General features: G+C 39.4%; 1 protein-coding gene across 2 annotated transcripts in view; it reads left to right on the top strand.

Annotated features, from left to right (window-relative positions):
* Nucleotides 1–16995, top strand: part of eml6 (EMAP like 6) — a 93145-nt gene extending 76150 nt beyond the window's left edge. For both annotated transcript variants that reach the window (XM_052111916.1, XM_052111915.1), the window contains 9 exons: nt 5411–5568; nt 5652–5766; nt 5935–6123; nt 12496–12668; nt 12792–12954; nt 13074–13177; nt 13257–13410; nt 13653–13753; nt 16631–16995. In XM_052111916.1, coding sequence (XP_051967876.1) covers nt 5411–5568; nt 5652–5766; nt 5935–6123; nt 12496–12668; nt 12792–12954; nt 13074–13177; nt 13257–13410; nt 13653–13753; nt 16631–16655 — 1182 coding nt within the window. In that variant the 3' untranslated portion in view covers nt 16656–16995. The remainder of the gene's footprint in view (nt 1–5410; nt 5569–5651; nt 5767–5934; nt 6124–12495; nt 12669–12791; nt 12955–13073; nt 13178–13256; nt 13411–13652; nt 13754–16630) is intronic.
* The last annotated feature ends 5907 nt before the right edge of the window (nt 16996–22902 follow it).

The raw sequence follows: 22902 nt of genomic DNA, 5'->3' as shown, positions 1-22902 counted from the left end.
GCTGAAGGCAAAAAACTTCATAAGATGTTGATTAATGGAGAAAAATAAACTTGGGAGAAACCAGACTCACTGTGGGGGCCAGTTCCCCTCTGGCTAACCAGCATGAATATAATGCCAATATTAGTTATTTGTGTGCAATGCAAGTTATGGTTTACATTTTTTTAATTAAATAAGCGTTAACGACCAGTGTTTAAACAAAGATTTTGCATGAACTCTTTTATTAATGAATAATGTCTTAGAAAGTCCATCCTGGATTAACTGCAGAAGTTCACATAGATGCATTGTCCTTTGTTAGGTGTCTGATGAAGGCTTTTGTTGGTAATTAATTGATAGTCTATGTATTCCATTTCAAGAGTGTCCATCAAAAGACAAAGGTGATGCAGGCAGAGATCAGTGAGGTGTATCACTGTTCAATCTGCAGGTCATTTCGGTGAGGTTCGGTGGGGTCCATCCTAAATCCAAGGTTCAGGCAGTGGCATATGAAGTATCTGATATCTTACAGTTGGAGTTGGCATCAGTTCATCCTCTGAAGTCAAAAGATTGAACTGAAGTCTGGCTAGCATCGCTGTAGTTTGTCGTCATAACTCAGTGACACGTAGCAGTGGTGTCTGACACCAAGCAGGAACGGAGCTGGATCTGACTGGCTCTGTTTACCTCGGGACATGAATTGGTTGAGACATGGAAACAAATAGAATAATATTAGTGTAGATGCCATTCAATTTTATGCAGATTTATAGATCATGATGGAGGTTTCTGGTCCCGGCAGACTTAAATAAAGCAGTCTATGTAATTGTAAGTTGATGGATAAATTAGGTGTATGCCTGGCTGAATAGATGAGTCTTTAGTCTAGACTTAAACTGAATGAGTGTGTCTGCATCTTGAACAGTGTTAGGGAGACTAATTCATAGATTAGGAGACAAATAGGAAAATAATTTACCTCCTTTTGTGGATTTTGATATTCTTGAAATTATTAACAGGCCAGAATTTTGCGATTGTAATGAACTTGATGGAATATATTGTGGTAAAATGTCACTTAAGTACTGCGGAGCTAGAACTTTCAAAGCTTTGAATGTAGAATTTTTAAATGAATACAAAATATAACAGGTAGCCAGAGTAACAATGATAAAATTGGACTAATTCTTGGTTCTAGTCAGCACTCTGGTAGCTGCATTTTGAACCAATTGACGTTTATTTATTGAACTTCCTGGACATCCCCCCAGTAATGCATTACAATAATCTAGTCTTGAGGTCATGAAGACATTAATTTTTTTTTCAGCATTAGCAACAGAGAGCATGTGCCGTAATTTAGCAATATTTCTGAGGTGGAAAAATGCTGTTCTACAAACACTGGAAATTAGATTTTCAAAGGACAGATCAGTATCAAATATAACACCTAATTCTTTGCTGTAGAAGACAACGTTACAGTACATTTTCATTGGGTTTAGATGAAATATAAAGTTGGGTATTGGCATAACAGCGGAAACTTATTCCATGAGTCCTGATAATGTCTCCCAGGTGAAGTAAGTATAATGAGAAAAGCAGAGGCCCTAAAACTGATCTCTGTGGCACTCCATACTTAACTTTTGTTTGATTTGACAGTTCCACATTACGCATTCAAAGTGGTAGCAGTCTGATAAATAGGACCTAAACCATGCTAATGCCAACATAATTCTCCAGCCTATTCAAGAGAATGATGTGATCCATCGCGTCAAAGGCAGCACTATGATCTAAAAGCACTAGAAGAGAAATGCAGCTGCGATCAGATGATAAGAGCAAGTCAATTGTAACTCTGATAAGTGTAGTCTCTGTACTGTGATGGGGCCTAAATCCTAACTGAAATTGTTCATATATACCATTTCTCTGTAGAAATGAACATAGTTGGGGGGACACTACCTTTTCTTGTATTTTTTATATAAATGGTAGAAATGAAATCGGTCTGTAATTAGACAAATCTTCAGGATCAAGTTGTGGCTTCTTAATAAGTGGTTTGATAACTGCCATTTTAAAGTTTCTTTGGACATGTCCTAAAGATAGTGAGGCTTTAATAATATTAAGATGAGGTTCTGAGATTACAGAGAATACCTCTTTTAAGATCTAACATACATGTTGTGGCTTTTGAAGTTTTGTTAGCTGTTCATGACCTATGACAGCAAATGATTGAAGTTGCTTGTGAGGAAAATTATGAGACTCTGTCTTCTGAGGTACTGTGACAGTTCATTGCATAGTTCCAATTTTATTTCTGATTATTTCATTAATAAATAAAAAAAGTAATTACTATTGTGCTGCGACAGAATATCTAATTCAGTCGATGCTTTATTCATAACCAATTTTGCCACAGTACTGAATAAAACCTAGGACTGTTGTGGTTATTTTCTATGAGTTTGCTCAAATATGCTGACCTGGCACCTTTTAGTGCCTGTCTTTAGCTACAGACACTATCCTTCCATGCACAACATAGTACCTCTTATTTTGTATTCTTCCACTTGCGCTCCATTTTCCGAGCTGCTCTCTTGAGAGCATGAGTGTGATCATTGTACCATGGTGCAGGGCTTTTTTCTTTAAAGGTCACCTATTATGCCCCTTTTCACAAGATGTAATTTAAAACTTTTGTGTCCCCAGAGTTGGTCTGTGAAGTTTCAGCTTAAAATACCCTACAGATCACTTATTATACCATGTTGAAAATGCCCATTTTTGGGTGAGAATAAAATGAGCTATTTTTGTGTGTGTGTCTTTAAATGCAAATGAGTTGGTGCTCCCCGCCCCAGTATCCAGAATAGGATGGAGTTTTGACATTTCTGCTTTGGATAACTAGACATCATAAGCAATATGGCTGACAGTGAAAATAGTGGTGTTCAGCCCTATATGTTTGAACCGGAGTCAGATACTTATGAGGGAGAGACTCCATCAGAAGTAACAACTTTGACAATGAACCAGGACTTTCCGAATGGTTATTTGATAAAATATTGATAATATGATATTTTGGAAGATTATTAGTGAAGCTATCTTTAGTGGTTGAAAGAATAGTCCTACCTGAACAATAGCGTGGTGTAGATTGAATGACATTAGCTGATCGTAGCAAACAAGAGACAAGGTAATGATCTGAGATGTCATCAGTCTGCGGTAGAATTTCTATAGCATCAACACCATATGACATATGATTATGGCAATGAGAGTTAAGAATATTGATAAATGCTAATCCCAGTGTGTCATTTTCATTATCTATGTGAATGCTGACGTCACCAACAATTAAAGCTCAATCTACATTAACTACTAGATCTGATAGAAAGTTAGCAAATTCACCAAGGAAATCAGAGTACGGCCCAGGTTATCTATATACTGTAGCAAGGGCAAAAGACGACAGAGATTTCGTATTTATATCTGCTGGTGTCACATTAAGGATTATTAGTTCAAAAGACTTAAACTTATATCCTGTCCTCCGAGTAACACCAAAAACTTCACTGTAAATTTTAGTAACACCTTCTCCTCGACCCTTCAGACGAGGCTCTTGTTTTAAACAATAACCTGGGGGAGTATATTCATTTAAACTAATGTATTCATCTGGTTTAAGCCAGGTTTCAGTCAAACAGAGCGCATCCAAACTGTGATCTGTAACAATTTCATTTACAGTTATTGCTTTGGTAGATTTTTTTGTTTGTTTTTTCAAGTTTGACCTTATCAGATTTTTTCTAAATGATTCAGTAAGGGGTCTGTGTTTTGCAGTTCGGGGAACAGACACAGTCTCTATATGATAAGTAGGTGATACAGTCTAAGTAGGTGATGTGTCCTAGTTTATGTGACCTGTGTGACGTCTCAAGGCAGTTAGTCAAATACTATCACTATTAAGACTATGAGCCAAATTACTGGAGAGGAGAGCGGCACCTTCCCTGGAGGAATGGAGTCCGTCTCTCTTTAGCAGTTCAGGTCTACCCCAAAAACTCTTCCAATTGTCTATATATGTATCCTATGCTATTCCAGAGCATATTACAGAGTCTGACATCGTTTTGCAAGTTCAAACACCTCTTTAACATTATCTTTAGTGATCTCTGACTGTCAAAGCTGGACATCATTAGTGCCGACATGAATCAAAATTTAAACAAATCTATGTTTAGCATTAGCCAGCACTTGTAAATTTGATCTGATGTCAGATGCCTGAGCCCCTGAAATTCATTTAACAATAGTGGCTGAATTCTCTATTTCCAAGTTCCTTAAACTAGTATCACCAATTATTAAGGCTCTTTCAACATGATTCTCAGTGGGTGCATTACCGAGTGGGGAGAATTGATTGGAAACCCTAACAGGAACGGGAGAGTTGTGTTGCTTTGCTGAGCGATTATGACGCCAAGACATTACCTAATCGCCCTGCTGCTGTGGCTCTTCAGCCTTAACCAAAGTGTGTGTACTGCTGATGGAAGAAGCTATAGTAAACATGTGAAATGCAATGCAGGAAGAAATAACATGTGCGGATGGCCTTGATTTACTGCAATTGTTTGCTGTTGCTGTTGTTGTTACGGTTGTTCTTGAGTGGCAAGTGTTTGAGATCGACATGTTTCCTATTCAGCACATTGGAAACACGTTGGAGAAAACGAATGCACGCAGTCGAGACGCGAGATGTAGACAAGCTGAAAAAAGGAATGAAAAAAACAACAGAAACGTTTGCACGCAGAAAAATACACAGTTGAAACAGTAGAAAAGGGGGAAAAAATGCGGAAAAAACACATTTACTGTGTGTTTATGAGTGCTTCTCACAAAACAAGCGCATGCAGGTGTTTTCACTCATTCTTCTCTGTTTCAGTAGTCTAAAAACATTTTGCAAGAATAGTGTCATCTATGAGAGCACTGCATATGATCTCAGACCATCTCAGGAGGTGCTTTGAGTTTTGTTCGCTTTATTTCCATGAAGTAGTTCACGTTTTGCATGCATTGTGAATTCAACTTTGCAGGTTTGCTTTATTTTGACTTTGCTTGTCCAATTGTTTTTTGCTGTATATATGTTACCATACATAGCACATGACATGCAATGACAGAGATGAACTGTCATCTGTGTCATCATAATTCAATATTAGCATTATGATTATTAGAATAATATGGTATTATATGTTAAAGATAACAACAAAATAACATTAATGACAAGATAATATTATATTAAAATTGTATGCATTCAACCTATGTATATACACAGATCAGCCATAATATTAAAGCCACCTGCCTTATATTGTGTAGGTCATGCCACCAAAACAGCACCAACCCGCATCTCAGAATAGCATTTACAGAAATTTGCAGTTACAGAAATACTCAAACCAGCCCATCATAGTCACCATATTTTTGAATATATCAATACATTTTTAACTTTAGTAAATTTGCTGTGCATTTGAAACACTCAGATTGTTATGTCATTTGTTTCATCTGGCAGAATAACCTGACATTCACCGGGGCAATAAACGGTGACGTGTACGTGTGGCGGGAGCATTTCCTGGTGCGTGTAGTAGCTAAAGCACACACTGGACCTGTGTTTACCATGTACACAACGCTCAGGGACGGACTGATAGTGACCGGAGGCAAAGAGAGACCGTGAGTACTACAGACACTTGGACACTTGTTGCCCGTGTTCAGATATTTGACCACTACTGTATATTGTGTGTATTCATGTGCAGGACAAAAGAGGGTGGGGCTGTGAAACTGTGGGATCAGGAGATGAAGAGATGCAGAGCATTTCAACTAGAGACTGGACTTCCTGTAGAGACCGTCAGATCTGTGTGTAGAGGAAAGGTGAGCCAAATCAAATTATGTGACACTCATGATTATGGTTTATTCATAGATTGTATTGGAATAGTACTTGGAGATATGTATTTAACATGATTTATGAATAAATCTACAGTATGCAAGTGTACATTTGGTAGACAGGCTATAGTAAAATGTTTTTTTATGGAATAACAGGGAAAAATCTTGGTGGGAACGAAGGATGGCGAGATTATTGAAGTGGGAGAAAAGAACGCCGCCTCCAACACCATGATAAACGGACACACACAGGGCCGTATCTGGGGTCTGTCCACCCATCCCTCTAAAGACGTCTTCATTTCAGCCAGCGATGATGGAACCATCCGCATCTGGGACCTCGCAGATAAGGTCAGGCTGGGATGTTGAGTGTGTGATTATGGGTAGTTAACACATAAGGCCGGCACCACACTGGCAGACACAAAACAACTAGATTTTGGAGGAGGGGTGACAAACATACTGTACCAACTCGCCCCAACACTCTCTCTCTCTCGCTAATTTCCTGTCATGTGGAGCTCGCTGAAATAACAACAGGAGTACCACATGAGCATAAACAATTGTAATGAGTAATTTAGGGTGTTTCAGACCTGTAGCTTGCTTGATTTTATTCTGAAAAAGGGGCAAAATAGTTACAATGTGGCATTTTCTTCATGGTTCGGTTTGCTTTCACAAAGTTATATTTTAAAATGGACCAAAACTGTAAATTGTCATTTTTTGTAATTAATTTGTGTCCGTCATTAGTGGCTTTTGCATTATTTCTCCATTGAAATGTACCTGTTTGATCACGGACCTTTCTCCCTCTCGTGCTCTCACACTTGCACACACATACACAAACAGAGTGAAGCCACATTTTTATTTGTCAAAACTTTGCTGATGCCTTCCTACCTGTGTCTGTTCTGCCGCTATCCAAAAGAGTGAAGCAATCGTGAAGATTGACCTATATCTAATATAGCAGCCAAAAGACTATATCCGTGCTTTGAAGATGAACTGCAGTGATGAGTTGACCTACAGATTTCTTCTCTGTCCAGGTAATCTCTGACCGATTGTTTTGGTGCAGATCAGAGTATGATTGCTGTGTTCAAATATGCATATGCATATATCTGAACTGAACCAAGGGGTTTCCTTCCAAACGATTCCGGTGTGAAGACACCCTTGGGAAGCGATTCATGGAGTTATGAAAGTGTGTGATTGTGTATTTATACCCTCGAGGCTTGCCATAGAGTGCATATGTCCATGTGCAGCTTTCAGTGAGTAAAGAAATTGAGTTCAATAAAAAGACTGTTTTGCATCCGCTTTCTGATTTCAACAGTAATTTTAGTATGGAAAAACATTGGTGACAGAATCACTTTGGATTACAATCAGCGTTTGTGATGATATGCAGCTGAGTATGATGAAAATGTTCAGATCAGCTTGACGTCTTGCCATTTCTTCAGTAAAAGAATAAGCTCATTGGTCACTTGAAGGGAACACTCGACAGAACGACTTTTTCAAGCAAGCCTGATGTGCTTTTTCAGTTTTTGAAGCCATTAACTCAAGTGGTAAATGACCTCCCACTGAGAGACGGTCATTTTTGCATTTTGCCTCAGGGGGCTCACTTCCTTCCGGTACAGAGCCGGAAACCAGGTAGGATGTAAAGATGACTCTGAAATTACATTTTCACATTATTTTCAGGAGTTGGGCAATATACAGGGACGGATTACCGACCGGGCCAATGGGGGCAGGGCCCAGGGGCCCTTGACTACCAGGGGTGCCCTGGGCTTTAAGGCTGCACAATCTAGTTTGGTGATCCCCCCTGCTTGAAAACCCTTTTGGGCATGAACAAATACACCCCCCTCCACGGGGTGGGGGGGTCCCTTCTTAGGGCGATCCAATCCCTGTACGTCCAAAGTGAGAGCTGTGTCCGGGTCCTCGGCACGAAGTCCAGTTCGTTCCATGTGGGGATTGGTCTCCGCTAGGGCTATGCTTTGTCACTAATCCTGTTTGTGATATTCATGGACAGGATATCGAGGTGTAGTCAGGGTGGGGAAGGGGTGCAGTTCATTGGGCTGGGGATCTCATCGCTGCTTTTTGCAGATGATGTGGTCTTCGTGTCATCATCGGTCCCTGACCTTCCGCTCTCACTGGATCGCTTGGCAGTCGAGTGTGAAGCGGCTGGGATGAGGACGGAGGTGTTTCCAGCATTGAAGGACATCCGGGGCTTAGCCCAGACCATTTTATTTTCACACTAGCAACCACTTCTCTGTAGTCCAAAGCTGGTGAGAGGGTATTATTTTGCTCTGGCTGGGCCTGTTTCTACAGTTCCTAAATCTTCCACTCTAGTACTATCCTCGACTAGCTCATCCTCTCTCCTCCCTGAATCATCTGTGATGCAAAAGAACAGATACAGCACATAACTTATTGCAAATCAGCTTCAAACAACTAATTCATCAAGTGCTACATATGTCAAATTGTAGACCAATACCATTGAAGTAAATGTATTGGGAAGAGCAGATCAGTGGGATTGCCCTAAGATCTATCATGATTCTTGAATTTTCATGTACATTACCATAATGTCATCACAAAAGAGTTATATTATAGTGAGTAAAGTGAGGTAAAAAAAATATTGAATATAAATAATTTATATTATTTGACATAAATAGTCAAAATGATGTATAAGATCCTAAGTTAAAGCAATACATGAATGACTTTAGTCTAAGTTCATTGACACACCATGGCATCGAACTGTATATAATTCTCATCATCTCTATGAGAATAATTCATCTGTCAAAATCCTTTCATTAGGATCATTGAGATAAACAATGTTTCACTTTTAACTTTCTCTAAAGTAAAGTGACTGATTCATTTTTACCAGTTTCCATGCCTGATTCTGGCACATCTTTGCTACCCTCAAAGTGTATATATACTACAAACTAATATCACAAAACAAGTCACACATACATTTTATGCTAATGCTTATTGGTTATCCTTAGAGAAAACAACACCTGATAAACAAGAAAATTATACTCCGAACAGGACTCAAACCGCGGTCTCCAGCATGAGAGGCGGATGCGCTAACCACGAGGCTACAACAAGGCTTTTGGAAATTTTAGAAGCCTCATTTGCTTCATTTTTGCTGTCTTTCCTGCTAACTGCTGTTAACTCGCCACTAAGTAACGTAAGTTGATGTCAGCTCCTCCCCTACCTGCTGCATATTCAACAGAGAGGAAGAAACGGAGTCGCCCATAGGCTACCGACAGCAAAGAAACTTATTCTATAGGCTAGATTATGCCTATGTCTATTTTTACAGGCTGTATGCAGTATGTGCAAAGCCAAAACACAATGAAATAAGGCAACTTATGATTTCGGGGGTTTACATAGGCTATTGTCCGGTTTCATATTTGTCAGTCAACTTTTCAAAATATATTCGGGGCTACACTCAAAACATTCGGGGCTGAAGCCCTGGCAAAATCGGCTTCCGCCGCCTCTGGATGAGGATTAGCACCTCTAAATCTGAGGCCATGGTTCTCAGCAGGAAACCGATGGAGTTCGTGCTCCAGGTAGGGAAGGAGGTATTGCCCCAAGTGAAGGAGTTCAAGTACCTCGGGGTCTTGTTCATGAGTGAGGGGACAATGGAGCGGGAGGTTGGCCGGAGAATCGGGGCAGCGGGATCAGAATTGCTCCCGCTCTATCGCACCGAAGAGACGAAGAGAGAACTGAGCCGGAAGGCAAAGCTCTCGAACTACTGGTCAATTTTCATTCCTACCTGAAGGCTGGATCATGACCAAAATAACTAGGTTGTGAGTACAAGTGGCCAAAATGGGTTTCCTCAGAAGGGTGGCGGGCTTCTCCCTTAGAGATAGGGTGAGGAGCTCAGTCAAGAGCCGCTGCTCCTTTGCGTCGAAAGGAGTCAGTTGAGGTGGTTTGGGCATCTGGTAAGGATGCCCCCTTGGCGCCTCCCTAGGGAGGTGTTTCAGGCATGTCCAGCTGAAAGGAGGCCTCGGGGAAGACCCAGGACTAGGTGGAGTGATTAAAGTAAGAGTGATCTCCACACTGGCCTGGGAATACCTCGGGGACGCCCAGTCAGAGCTGGATAATGTACCTCGGGATAGGGAAGTTTGGGGCTCCCTGCTGGAGCTGCTGCCCCCGCGACCCGACTCGGTTGAAGATGGATGGATGGATGCTAGAAAAAGTATAGTCCTGTGATATAATAAGTTAATATAATAAGACAATTGATGATGCTCCAGCTTTACAGCAAATGAAGGAGTGAACAATAATGTATTTCTTAACTTAGTGACTCTTACTTTAACCATACAATTTGACCAATAGTGGTCAATATTCGTTTATTTTATTGTATTTGTGCAGTATAATATAATTTTCACTTTCAGTATGTTATGCTTATAAAATCACGTCCCGTTTCTGAGAAATTTGTCTTGTGCAAGTGCAGCACTGATGGTAGAAGAATACTTATGAGAAGTTAACTTTTTATTCTTTTTCTTTCTTTCTTTTATTTGCAAAAAAATCACGAAAAAGGGACAGTTAACAATAAAGCAGTCATTTCACAATAAATATACAATACAATAAAGTTAAATTCGTTAACGTTCATTAACGCATTAGTCATGAACAAACAAACTATATATATTTTTTTAATTATTTATTAATCTTTGTCAATATTAGTTAATAAAAATACAATTGTTCATTGTTAGTTCATGTTAACTAATGTTGTTAATGAATGGAACCTTTGCACAATAAAAATTGTGTTATTGTATCATCATTATTGTTATTTATGGATAATGTGGATACAGATTACATTAATAAAAATTAATTATTCTTTAACAGTACGTTTTTTGTTTTTGTTTACTCAGTAGTGCTTTACTCATGTGTAATCTCATGCTTTGACTAGGGAAATATAATAATTGACATAAAATCAGTACTGTGTGTAATGTTTCGTCACCCTGGGGATAGCTGAGCAATGGAGCAACTGTCCCACATAATCTTCTGATGATTGTTTGTGCTCTCTTACATATTTCTCACTTGTAAATCACTGTACAATCACTGGATGTAAATACTTTGCACACAGAGGAAGTCTTACACAATGGCGTAGCAGTGCTCGGCCGTTCTGCTAGCTTCAAATCATACACTTTTGAAGCTTTAGATAAAATTACATTTGTTGTGATAAATCATTTTATTTTAGAATGAAGAGTAGTTTGCTACAACTCTTGACACTTTCGTGTTAGCTGGATACGATACCGGAAGCTCGTTATCACCCTGAGATATGTAGGTTATGTGTCGTGCATAGCATCCATACACACTTCATCTCCCTTCGCCTGGCCGGCATCAGTGATTATGTTAAGGAAGTTCACAACAGAAAATCACTGCAAAAATCAGCTAGTGTGGCATCAGCTTAACATGAATGTAGAATGGAAAGTGTATATTTTAGACACACTACACTATTTTAGATGATGGTTATTCACTGATGGAAATGGCATTTAAAAAGATTTTAAAGAAAATGTCTGACTCCTTTGTCATGCTAAGGCTAATTTAATAGTTAACATTTGACTGTATCTGAAATACACACAATTAAATAATATTAAAAAAATGTTTTTTGTAATTTGACAAAATTACTTCTTGATCGGAACTGGCAGCCAATGAAAATACTCACAAGTGATATTTCCCTTGATTTTTCTTTGTTTTCTTCATTGACACTTTCGTCTACTTGGTTAACAAGTACACTAACTTTTGAAAAACCTTTATTAGGGGCAAAATTGTTTGGTGTGGTGTGCCTCAACTGTGGTATAGTCACTAGTTTTGAAAATTAAAATTTATGTTTATTTCACTGTTTGTATAGATGATGAGACTTTTAAGCTTTTTATAAATTGTGTTCTTTTTTTATCCCCTTTTTCTCCCAATTTGGAATGCCTAATTCCCACTACTTAGCAGGTCCTCGTGGTGGTGCGGTTACTCACCTCAATCCGGGTGGTGGAGGACAAGTCTCAGTTACCTCCTCTTCTGAGACCATTCCACGCATCTTATCACGTGACTTTTTTGTGCATGAATCCGTGGAGACTCACAGCATGTGGAGACTCACGCTACTCTCCACGATCCACACACAACTCACCACACGCCCCATTGAGAGTGAGAACCACTAATAGCAACCATGAGGAGGTTACCTCATGTGACTCTACCCTCCCTAGCAAATTTGGTTGCTTAGGAGACCTGACTGGAATCACTCAGCACACCCTTGATTCAAACTCGCAACTCCAGGGGTGGTAGTCAGCGTCAATACTCACTGAGCTACCCAGGAATCAATTTGTGTTTTTTAATAGATTTTCATAGTTTAATATTGAAAGTCTGTGTCTGGATCAAGACTAAAACAGTCAAATCTAGACATAAAAAGGATTTGTAAAGGACCAAATATAAATGATGATGGCCTGGTAAAAAGTTTCCAATACAGTTTTTTCAACCCCATGTGGCATGATGTTGAAGAAACACCCAATATATATATATATATATATATATATATATATATATATATATATATATATATATTTTAAATAACCTTAATATAAACCTACAGTATAGAGGGTTTCCACATGCATGGGACTCCAGAAAATATCAGAGAATTTTAATATTGTGATTATTAGACCTGGAAAAGTCATGAATATTAATAAAAATTTTCGAACAATTGGAGAAGTCACAGAAATTCATTGGTTATAAATCTCTGTAAATCTATTTTTTGCCTTCCAGAAACTTCTGAACAAAGTAAGTCTCGGTCATCCAGCAAAGTGCACGGCGTACAGTCCGAACGGTGAAATGGTGTCGATCGGGATGGAGAATGGAGAGTTTATAGTGCTGCTGGTGAATTCACTGACCGTATGGGGCAAAAAGAGGGACCGCAGCGTGACCATACAGGACATACGGTCAGAACTCTGGAGAAAACACAGAAGATGACAAATGAAAACATTAATACATGACGATGTTTGATAAATAAAGTGAACCAAAATGAAATTTCCATAACTGAATAACGTTTCTCTTGCTCACAGGTTTAGTTCAGATAACAGACTGTTGGCCGTTGGGTCAGTGGAGTGCGCTGTAGATTTTTACGATCTCACACTCGGTCCATCTCTGAACCGTATTGGCTATTGTAAAGATATTCCTGGCTTTGTCATCCAGCTGGACTTTTCTGCTGACAGCAAATACATTGAGGTACAAATCATTTCACAAAACATGTTGAGCAAAAGCAAGTGAGTAAATAAATACTGTGGCATACAAAATAGAAGAAGCACATCTACTTTGAATTTGTACATGTGTGTGTCTGTTTTAAGGTCTCTACAGGTTCATATAAGCGGCAGATACACGAGGTTCCCAGCGGAAAGATCGTCACAGAGCAAACCCTGATTGACAGGATCACCTGGGCTACCTGGACCAGGTATGAACGCTCTTCATCAGAACTTACCCACAAAGTTTGCTGAGGTGATTCATTGTGGTAAATCTCATCTCTCGAACAGTGTTCTTGGTGATGAGGTTCTGGGCATCTGGCCGCGTAACGCAGAGAAGGCTGACGTGAACTGTGCGTGTGTTTCTCACGCTGGAATGAACGTCGTCACTGGAGATGATTTTGGTCTTGTTAAACTCTTCGACTTTCCGTGCTCTGAGAAATTTGTAAGTTAAGAGAGAATCAGCCTGTAACTGTATCAAAAAGTTTCTGAACACACTTGAGGATATCTGTCACAGGGATTTTACCGCAACTAAGGGTAAAACTGCTTTTCTTGAGCATGGTATATAGATACAATTGAAAATATTATGAAAGATTACACTGCCTTGAGAGGCTTATTACTTTATTCTAGAGACATTTCCATACCAGCATGTGAGATTTATTTACGGTTTGTGTTTCCTTTTTACAGGCCAAACATAAACGATACTTCGGACACTCTGCCCATGTGACCAACATTCGTTTTTCTTATGACGACAAATATGTGATAAGTGTAGGAGGCAACGACTGTAGGTGAGCTGAGATCTATCTGTCTGTCTCTCTATCAGTCTGTCTGTCTGTCTGTTTTATATCTATCTATAGTACATGTCTGTCTTTCTATATGTATGTCCGAATGTCTGTGTCTGTCTGTCTCTATATTTTTATCTGTCTCTCTCTAACTGTCTATCTGTCTGTCTCTCTCTCTGCCTGTATATATGTATGCCTGAATGTCTGTCTGTATATACACTCACCTAAAGGATTATTAGGAACACCTGTTCAATTTCTCATTAATGCAATTATCTAATCAACCAATCACATGGCAGTTGCATCAATGCATTTAGGGGTGTGGTCCTGGTCAAGACAATCTCCTGAACTCCAAACTGAATGTCAGAATGGGAAAGAAAGGTGATTAAAGCAATTTTGAGCGTGGCATGGTTGTTGGTGCCAGACGGGCCAGTCTGAGTATTTCACAATCTGCTCAGTTACTGGGATTTTCACGCACAACCATTTCTAGGGTTTACAAAGAATGGTGTGAAAAGGGAAAAACATCCAGTATGCGGCAGTCCTGTGGGCGAAAATGCCTTGTTGATGCTAGAGGTCAGAGTGATTCAAGCTGATAGAAGAGCAACTTTGCCTGAAATAACCACTCGTTACAACCGAGGTACGCAGCAAAGCATTTGTGAAGCCACAACATGCACAACCTTGAGGCGGATGGGCTACAACAGCAGAAGACCCCACCGGGTACCACTCATCTCCACTACATATAGGAAAAAGAGGCTACAATTTGCAAGAGCTCACCAAAATTGGACAGTTGAAGACTGGAAAAATGTTGCCTGGTCATTCAGATGGTAGAGTCAGAATTTGGCGTAAACAGAATGAGAACATGGATCCATCATGCCTTTTTACCACTGTGCAGGCTGGTGGTGGTGGTGTAATGGTGTGGGGGATGTTTTCTTGGCACACTTTAGGCCCCTTAGTGCCAATTGGGCATCGTTTAAATGCCACGGCCTACCTGAGCATTGTTTCTGACCATGTCCATCCCTTTATGGCCACCATGTACCCATCCTCTGATGGCTACTTCCAGCAGGATAATGCACCATGTCACAAAGCTTGAATCATTTCAAATTGGTTTCTTGAACATGACAATGAGTTCACTGTACTAAAATGGCCCCCACAGTCACCAGATCTCAACCCAATAGAGCATCTTTGGGATGTGGTGGAACGGGAGCTTCGTGCCCTGGATGTGCATCCCACAAATCTCCATCAACTGCAAGATGCTATCCTATCAATATGGGCCAACATTTCTAAAGAATGCTTTCAGCACCTTGTTGAATCAATGCCACGTAGAATTAAGGCAGTTCTGAAGGCGAAAGGGGGTCAAACACAGTATTAGTATGGTGTTCCTAATAATCCTTTAGGTGAGTGTATGTCCATGGGCCATGAGTAAACTAGACAATTAGCTTCTGATAGGAGGTGTACCTGTGGATGTATTTTAATGTCTACCTTCAAACTCAGTGCCTCTTTGCTTGACATCATGGGAACATCAAAATAAATCAGCCAAGACCTCAGAAACAAAACTGTGGACCTTCACAAGTCTGGTTCTTGGGGGCAATCTGTACCAACAATAGTATGCAAGTATAAACACTGTGGGACCATGCAGCGATCATACCGCTCAGGAAGGAGATGCATTCTGTCTCCTAGAGATGAACACAGTCTGATGTGAAAAGTACAAATCAATCCCAGAACAACAGCAAAGGACCTTGTGAAGCTGCTGGAGGAAACAGGTAGACGAGTATCTATATCCACAGTAAAACAAGTCCTATATCGACATAACCTGAAAGGCTGCTCAGCAAGGAAGAAGCCACTGCTCCAAAACCACCATAAAAAAGCCAGACTACAGTTTGCATGTGCACATGGGGACAAAGATCTTACTTTTTGGAGAAACGTCCTCTGGTCTAATGAAATATATATGTAACTGTTTGGCCATATTGACCATCGTTGTGTTTGGAGGAAAAAGGTTGAGGCTTGCAAGCCGAATAACACCATCCCAACCGTGAAGCATGCGGGTGGCAGCATCATGTTGTGGGGGTGCTTTGCTGCAGGAGGGACTGGTGCACTTCACAAAATAGATGTCCTCACGAGGAAGGAAAATTATTATCTCAAGACATCATCACAAATGGGTCTTCCAAATGGACAATGACCCCAAGCACACATCCAAGTTGTGGAAAAATGGCTTAAGAACAACAAAGTCAAGATATTGGAGTGGCCATCACAAAGCCCTGACCTCAATCTGATAGAGAATTTGTGGGCAGAACTGAAAAACAATCCTCAGTTACACCAGTTCTGTCTGGAGGAATGGGACAAAATTCCAGCAACTTATTGTGAGACACTTGAGGAAGGATACTCAAAACATTTGACCCAAGTTAAACAATTTAAAGGCAATGCTACCAAATACTAACAAAGTGTATGTAAACTTGTGACCCACTGGGAATGTGATGAAAGAAAACTGAAATAAATAATTATCTCAACTATTATTCTGATATTTCACATTCTTAAAATAAAGTAGTGATCCAAACTGACTTAAGACAGGAAATGTTTTCCATGATTAAATATCAGGAATAGTGAAAAACTGAGTTTAAAAGTATTTGGTTAAGGTGTATGAAAACATCTGAATTCAACTGTATATGTCTGTCTATCTAACTGTCTGTATCTATTTTTCTATCTGCTTTCGGTCTGTCTGTCTCTATCTATTTGTCTATTTATCTATCTGTATGTCTGACTCTCTGTCTCCCTGTCTCTATCTATCTGTCTGTCTGTATGTCAGAATGTCTCTGTCTGTCTCTCCATATATCTCTCAGTTGGTCTGTCTGTATTCTGTCTGTCTAATCTTCCTCTCGCTCTCTCTGCCAGTGTATTTGTGTGGAGATGTCTCTAAAGTGAATCAGCTCCACTCAGTTGGGAATCTCCCCCAAACATCAGAGATTTCCTCTCAATACCTCCGTTTGGATGCTGCACTTCTGTTATGCTGCGTTTAACTCCTCTTCACCTGATGGACTTTGGATGTTGTGGGAAAACGTTTTTTTTACTATTCTGTAAAGTGCAATGTTTACGCTCTCGTGTACTTTACACAAAAAAAGATTCACTCATCATCATGCCAATAGTTCAGATATAAATGTCTTTTTCGTTTTGATTTTTAAGTGCCTTGGAGACACAGTTTCCAGTTTTTTTCCCCCCTGAAATGTTCATATGATGCATATATGGTGCTATATGGAATATGTCCACTTAGAGCTTTGTTAAATTATTTAATGCATTATGCAATTTCTTTTTCTTTTCTTTTTTACATTTTTTTACATAAATGTTAAATATATATATATATATATATATATATATATATATATATATATATATATATATATATATACTCATGAATTGATCTTCCTGTTATAAAATATTCAAAATATCCAAATACATCGGACTCAGGAGCCTTTTATGGCTAAATTAAGTACTGTAAAGTGTAGATGTTATATTTGACCTGTGCTATTTTTGTTAAAATATAAATTTTTTAAGTATGTACGTATTTACGTATTAAGTATGCAAATTAGTCGGTCAGTCTTCGAATTGTGGGCGTATATATGGAAATTGCAAAAAAAAACTCTCTGTCCAAATATAAAAGTAAAATGAATTGTACGTACTGTAGTATTGTTGCGACGTGTAGATTGCGATGCACTGTGTGTAGCCAATGTGAGACGGCAGCCGTGTTCATTGTGTGCAGATAGTTATATCTGTCATTTGTATGTCCATGTTTTTGTAATTTCTGTCCTGCAGAGGTAAATCTTATTGAAAGATCTATAATAATGCATGAAATGAAATCTGTTTGATTGTTGAACATGAATGAATATTGTTATTTTATAATTAAAGAGTAAAATGAGGTCTTATGTCCAAGCAGTGATTTGAGATGGAGTGTTTTTTCCACATTTCACCACCTGGTGGCAAACTGCCTCTCTGTTCCCAATCTGTGATGTTATTTGAACACTTGGAAAGAAAACACTGCACACAGCTCTGATAAAGCAGACATGAAGCTTGCTGCATTTAAACTACTTAATATATTTAACAAAATAAAACTCACTAAATCACTAAAACACATTGGTTAGTTATGGAGATGTTGAACATTACTAAAGACCTATAATAAAGAGAATGCATTTGCAGGTTTTGTGTTAAGGCATTGTAGGTGTGATTTTTAAGGTGAGTCGAGTCATTTGAATGCAATCACCAAAAAGACTTGTTCAGATTCGTTCAGTTAGTCACCGTTTCTGCAGAATACAGTGGATATAAAAAACATACATGACATATTTCAGAGAATTAAAAAAAAAAAAAAACTTAGAATATAAGACTGCATAAGTGTGGACACCTTGGGATCTCATTGTTGAAAGGTATTCCAGGATTTTAGATATACCATGGAACACAGTGAAGACAGTCATCAACAAGTTGAGAAAGTATGGCACAACAGTGGCATTATTAAGAACAGCCCATCCCTCCAAAATTGATGAGATGACAAAGAGAAAACCGGTTAGGGAGGCTGTCAAGAGGCTTACAGCAACATTAAATTAGCTACAGCTCTTTCTGGCATGTACTGGTTGCTCCCTACATGTATTCTTCTCTGTCTGGGCAGGGTGGCAAGACGCAAGCCTTTTCTGATGAAAAAGCCCGTATAAACTTATATCCAGTCTTCCAAAACTATGTGGAAAAATGTGTTGTGGTCTGATGAGACTAAGAACATTTTGCCCAAAATTGTAAAGGGTATCTTTGGCTCAAGAACAACACGGCACATCAGCAAAAGAACGCCATACCCACGGTGTAGCATGGTGGTGGCAGCGTCTTGCTTTGGGGCTGCTTTTCTTCAGCTGGGACTGGGGCTTTGGTGTAGGGAATCATGAATAGCTACAAGAATCAGTCAATTTTGGCACAGAACCTTCTGGCATCTGCTAGAAAGCTGAAAATGAAGAAATATTTCACCTTTCAGCATGACTATGATCCAAAGCACTCATCCAAATCAATAAAATATTAATGTTTTGGAATAGCCAAGCCAGAGCCCAGACCCGAATCCTATAGAACATCTTTGGGGGACCTGAAAAGGGCAATACACAGGAGATGCCCTTGTAGTTTGACAGATCTGGAACGATTTTTCAAAGAAGAGTGGGAAAATATTCCCAAGTCAAGGTGTGCCAGGCTAATAGACTCTAATAAAAAGGGTGCTTCAACTAGGGGCCTGGGTAGCTTGGCGAGTAAAGACGCTGACTACCTCCCCTAGAGTCCTGAGTTCGAATCCAGGGCGTGCTGAGTGACTCCAGACAGGTCTCCTAAGCAACCAAATTGGCCCGGTTGCTAAGGAGGGTAGAGTCACATGGGATAACCTCCTTGTGGTCTATAATATGGTTCTCGCTCTCGGTGGGGCGGGTGGTGAGTTGTGCGTGGATGCCACGGAGAATAGCGTGAAGCCTCCACACGCACTATGTCTCCGTGCTAATGTACTCAACAAGCCACATGTTAAGAAGCATGTATTGATTTCTCAGACGAGGAGGCAACTGAGATTCATCCTCCAGCACTGGATTGAGGCGAGTCACTACGCCACCACGAGGACTTAGAGCGCATTGGGAATTGGGCATTCCAAATTGGGGAGAAAAAGTGAGAATATCAACAAAAAAAGGATGCTTCAACAAAGTATTAGTTCAGGGATGTGCAGAGGTGGAGCCAGAGGGGTGTCCGGGGTGGCACTGGACACCCCTTACATCTGATTGGCCACCCCAACTTTTTTTTCGCTACTGGCAGTTGCTGATGCAGATTGATATCTCATTTAACCTCTTGTCAAAAGAAGATTTTTTATTTTTTTTTACGTTCGCCAGCAGCGCGTGCAGTTTTCAAACGGACGACAAGCCGAGGATGAGAGAATATAGTTGCAAGATGCAGAAGAATAAGAAAATGTCATATTTGAAGTAAGTTAAGGTTTAGCATCATGTTTGTTTGCTGAATACATTTTATGAGACGCTGTGTGAGTTAATAGGCTCCAATAGGCTACAGGTTAATCAGATTAGATAGATCGTTTCGCAATTTAGCATAACAATCCTTACTATTACAGTAATACAGGCATATATCGTGCAGTATGGAAGTTACAGTATACAAATATTTAGCTAATGTGGGGAAGTAGGATACAGCTTCAGCGAGTAAACATTTAGCATTTTGAAATCGATTAGCTAGTTCAGTTACTTCAGTTCAGAGGAGGGCTAGCAATGATCAAACTGGTAACTTAGACTGGTAGTTGATTTTAATGTACAGTTATGAAAATGAGGATTTGTAATTAAGATAAAAACGTTGGTAATTGGATGATTAGATGTAACCATAGGCTGTCATATTTTTCCACAGGATCAATTAAACATGAAAAGAAAGGGAGAGATATATTTTTAAAGGGAGAGTTATTTTTAAAGAAGCACAAACAGGCAGATCAGGTACAAACCGACCCCAGCCCTTGCATCACCACTGGACCCCAGAGCAGCTGCCTAGCTGAGGCTAGTCAAAGTCAGGGTGGTCAGACTTCAGGACCATCAACAGGTCAGAGCATCTACCAGAAACAGGCAGTCAGTCACATGCCAAGTTCAGGAATTTACGTTGAGATGATTTGGTCAGATTGAAAGGAAAGTTCACTCAAAAATAATATAATAATCATTTACTCACCCTCATGCCCCAAACCTGTATAACCTTCTTCTGCAGAACACAAAAGAAGATATTTTGAGGCATGTTGGTAACCAAATAGTTTTGGGTTCCTGTCGACTTCCATTGTATTTTTTTTCTATACTATGGAAGTGATTGGGAACCAAAACTGTTTGGTTACCAGCATGCTTCAAAATATCATATGTTGTGTTCTGCAGAAGAAGGTCAGTCATACAGGTTTGGACGTTTAAAATGTTGGTTCATGTGTGTTCTTGTTGTTGATGGCTGTGGCATTTATATTGTGATTATACACTAATGGTTCTTTTGTTATAAAAAGATGTATCAAGGGATGAGACAGAGACCTCTTGTTCTGAGAAAGACTGTGAGCCAGAGCTGCCAGGAGATGTTCAACACTTATAAATTTCTTCCTCTCTGTAAGTACTCTGAAATTCTTTTATGTATTTTTTTGTAAATGTGAGGTTTTTGTAACTAAACTCAGCATTTAATGTAACAGACACATGGTACTGTAGCTTGTCTTCTTGGTACTTAAGATTTATTTTCTGAAAATATTAAGGATGTTCAACACTTTTAGACACAAACAGAGTGATCCAATACTGTCCTCTATGTGAGTACTGTGTGAGTGTGTGTGTGTTATTACTATCAATACCAGAAAAACAGCTTGTAAATCATACATACCAAATTTTTTTACATTTATATATTTATAAAATATATATGGATAGGTTTAGGGGATAGAAAATACAGTTTGTACAGTATAAAAATCATTATGGAAATTCCCCATAAAACATGGAAAAACCAACATTGTTTGTGTGTGTGCGCGCGCGTGTGTGTGTGCACGCGTGCACGTGTGTGTGCGTGTGTGTGTGTGTGTGTGTGTGTGTGTGTGTGTGTGTGTGTGTGTGTGTGTGTGTGTGTGTGTGTGTGTGTGTGTGTGTGTGTGTGTGGACCCCCAAAAGTAGCAGTGGCCACCCCCTGGCCACCCCAAATATAAAACTCTAGCTCCACCACTGGGGATGTGCACACTTATGCAGTTATTTTGTTTTTTTGATTTTCTCTGACTTGTGTCACTTTGGTTTTCAGTGGCATTGCATAAGTTGTCATTTTTACATTAAAGGTGCAAAATTCTGATATGATTTACCTTGGTTTAATTTTTTACATCACAAACACCTGCTGTTTTAACAGTGGTGTGTAGACTATTTATATCCACTGTACATTTGGCAAAGCTGGAAAATGCTGCCTTAAGAGGCGGTATATGGAGGTGGGATGAATGTAAGGTGTTTTTTAAACTGATCTGAGTTCAGTTTCTTTAAAAGATCCATTAAAAAAGGTTGAATCAAGCTCTAGAGACCAGAGTGTTAACCCACCTTAACACAACTCACATTTGTTTTTCAGAAAATGACAGGCAGTGTCGCATCACTGATAATTTTCTGTCCCGTTTCAGGAAATGTAACACTAATCAGCAAATAAAGAAAACACAATACACAGATTATGAATGCAGAAAACTACATTCCAAAATACACCCGCTGTGTATGTGTGTGTGTGTGTGTGTGTGTGTGTGTGTGTGTGTGTGTGTGTGTGTGTGTGTGTGTGTGTGTGTGTGTGTGTGTGTGTGTGTGTATGTGCGTGCGTGTGTGTGAGAGAGAGAAAGACTGTGAGTCATGATTTATTGGCACACAATATTAAAAGAAGGTGCCAAAAATATTTCACTAACTTTTAACGTATCACACACAGAGTTTCACTTCAGGGTAATTCCAGAGCACAACTGTCGATTAGACAAGGGATAGTGTAGTAATCTTTAGATGGGTAGATTAGGTTTAAGAAGACTTAATTTAGATTAAATTGTTTCTGCTGACATGCTCTAAACCCTTGCACTTTTTTGACACAATAATATACACAGAAATGTCCATGTATTTATTTAAGCAAAGGTAGGAGAGGCCATGCTATATTGTGACTTTAAGGGACAGTATGTGCAAAAAAAGGATCCTTCTACATTATTTAGATGTTTGGAAGAATGTTCACCCCAGTCACCATTCACTTTCATTTTCAGTGTCATCACTCTTTAAAAATGTTGTGTTCCACAGAAAGTCTTTGGAATAACATGAGGGTGAGTAAATCATGAGGTGAGCAATCCCTTTAAGTGTGCAAATACTTTGGGAGCCACTGTGTAAATCAGCTTGTTCCTCACAGGTCGACCTGGGACACATTTGAGGCTCTTGTATGTTCTATACTGAGCTATCATTGCAGCTTACAGTTGCTTTAATTAAAACGGCTGCACAAATTATCATGACATCTGGCCTGAAATCTAACACAAGATTCACTGCATTTACTGGCAATCACTGCTACACCACACCCACCCTTCATGTTTGCTTAAGCCACTGTTAAATCAGATTAAACACACACACACACACACACACACACACACACAAATACACACTGAAGAGGCTGCAAACAGAAAAGTGTCC

Source organism: Xyrauchen texanus, chromosome 39 (genome assembly GCF_025860055.1).
Source record: "Xyrauchen texanus isolate HMW12.3.18 chromosome 39, RBS_HiC_50CHRs, whole genome shotgun sequence".
Taxonomy (NCBI): Eukaryota; Metazoa; Chordata; class Actinopteri; order Cypriniformes; family Catostomidae; genus Xyrauchen; species Xyrauchen texanus.
This window is presented reverse-complemented; position numbering and strand designations above follow the sequence as displayed.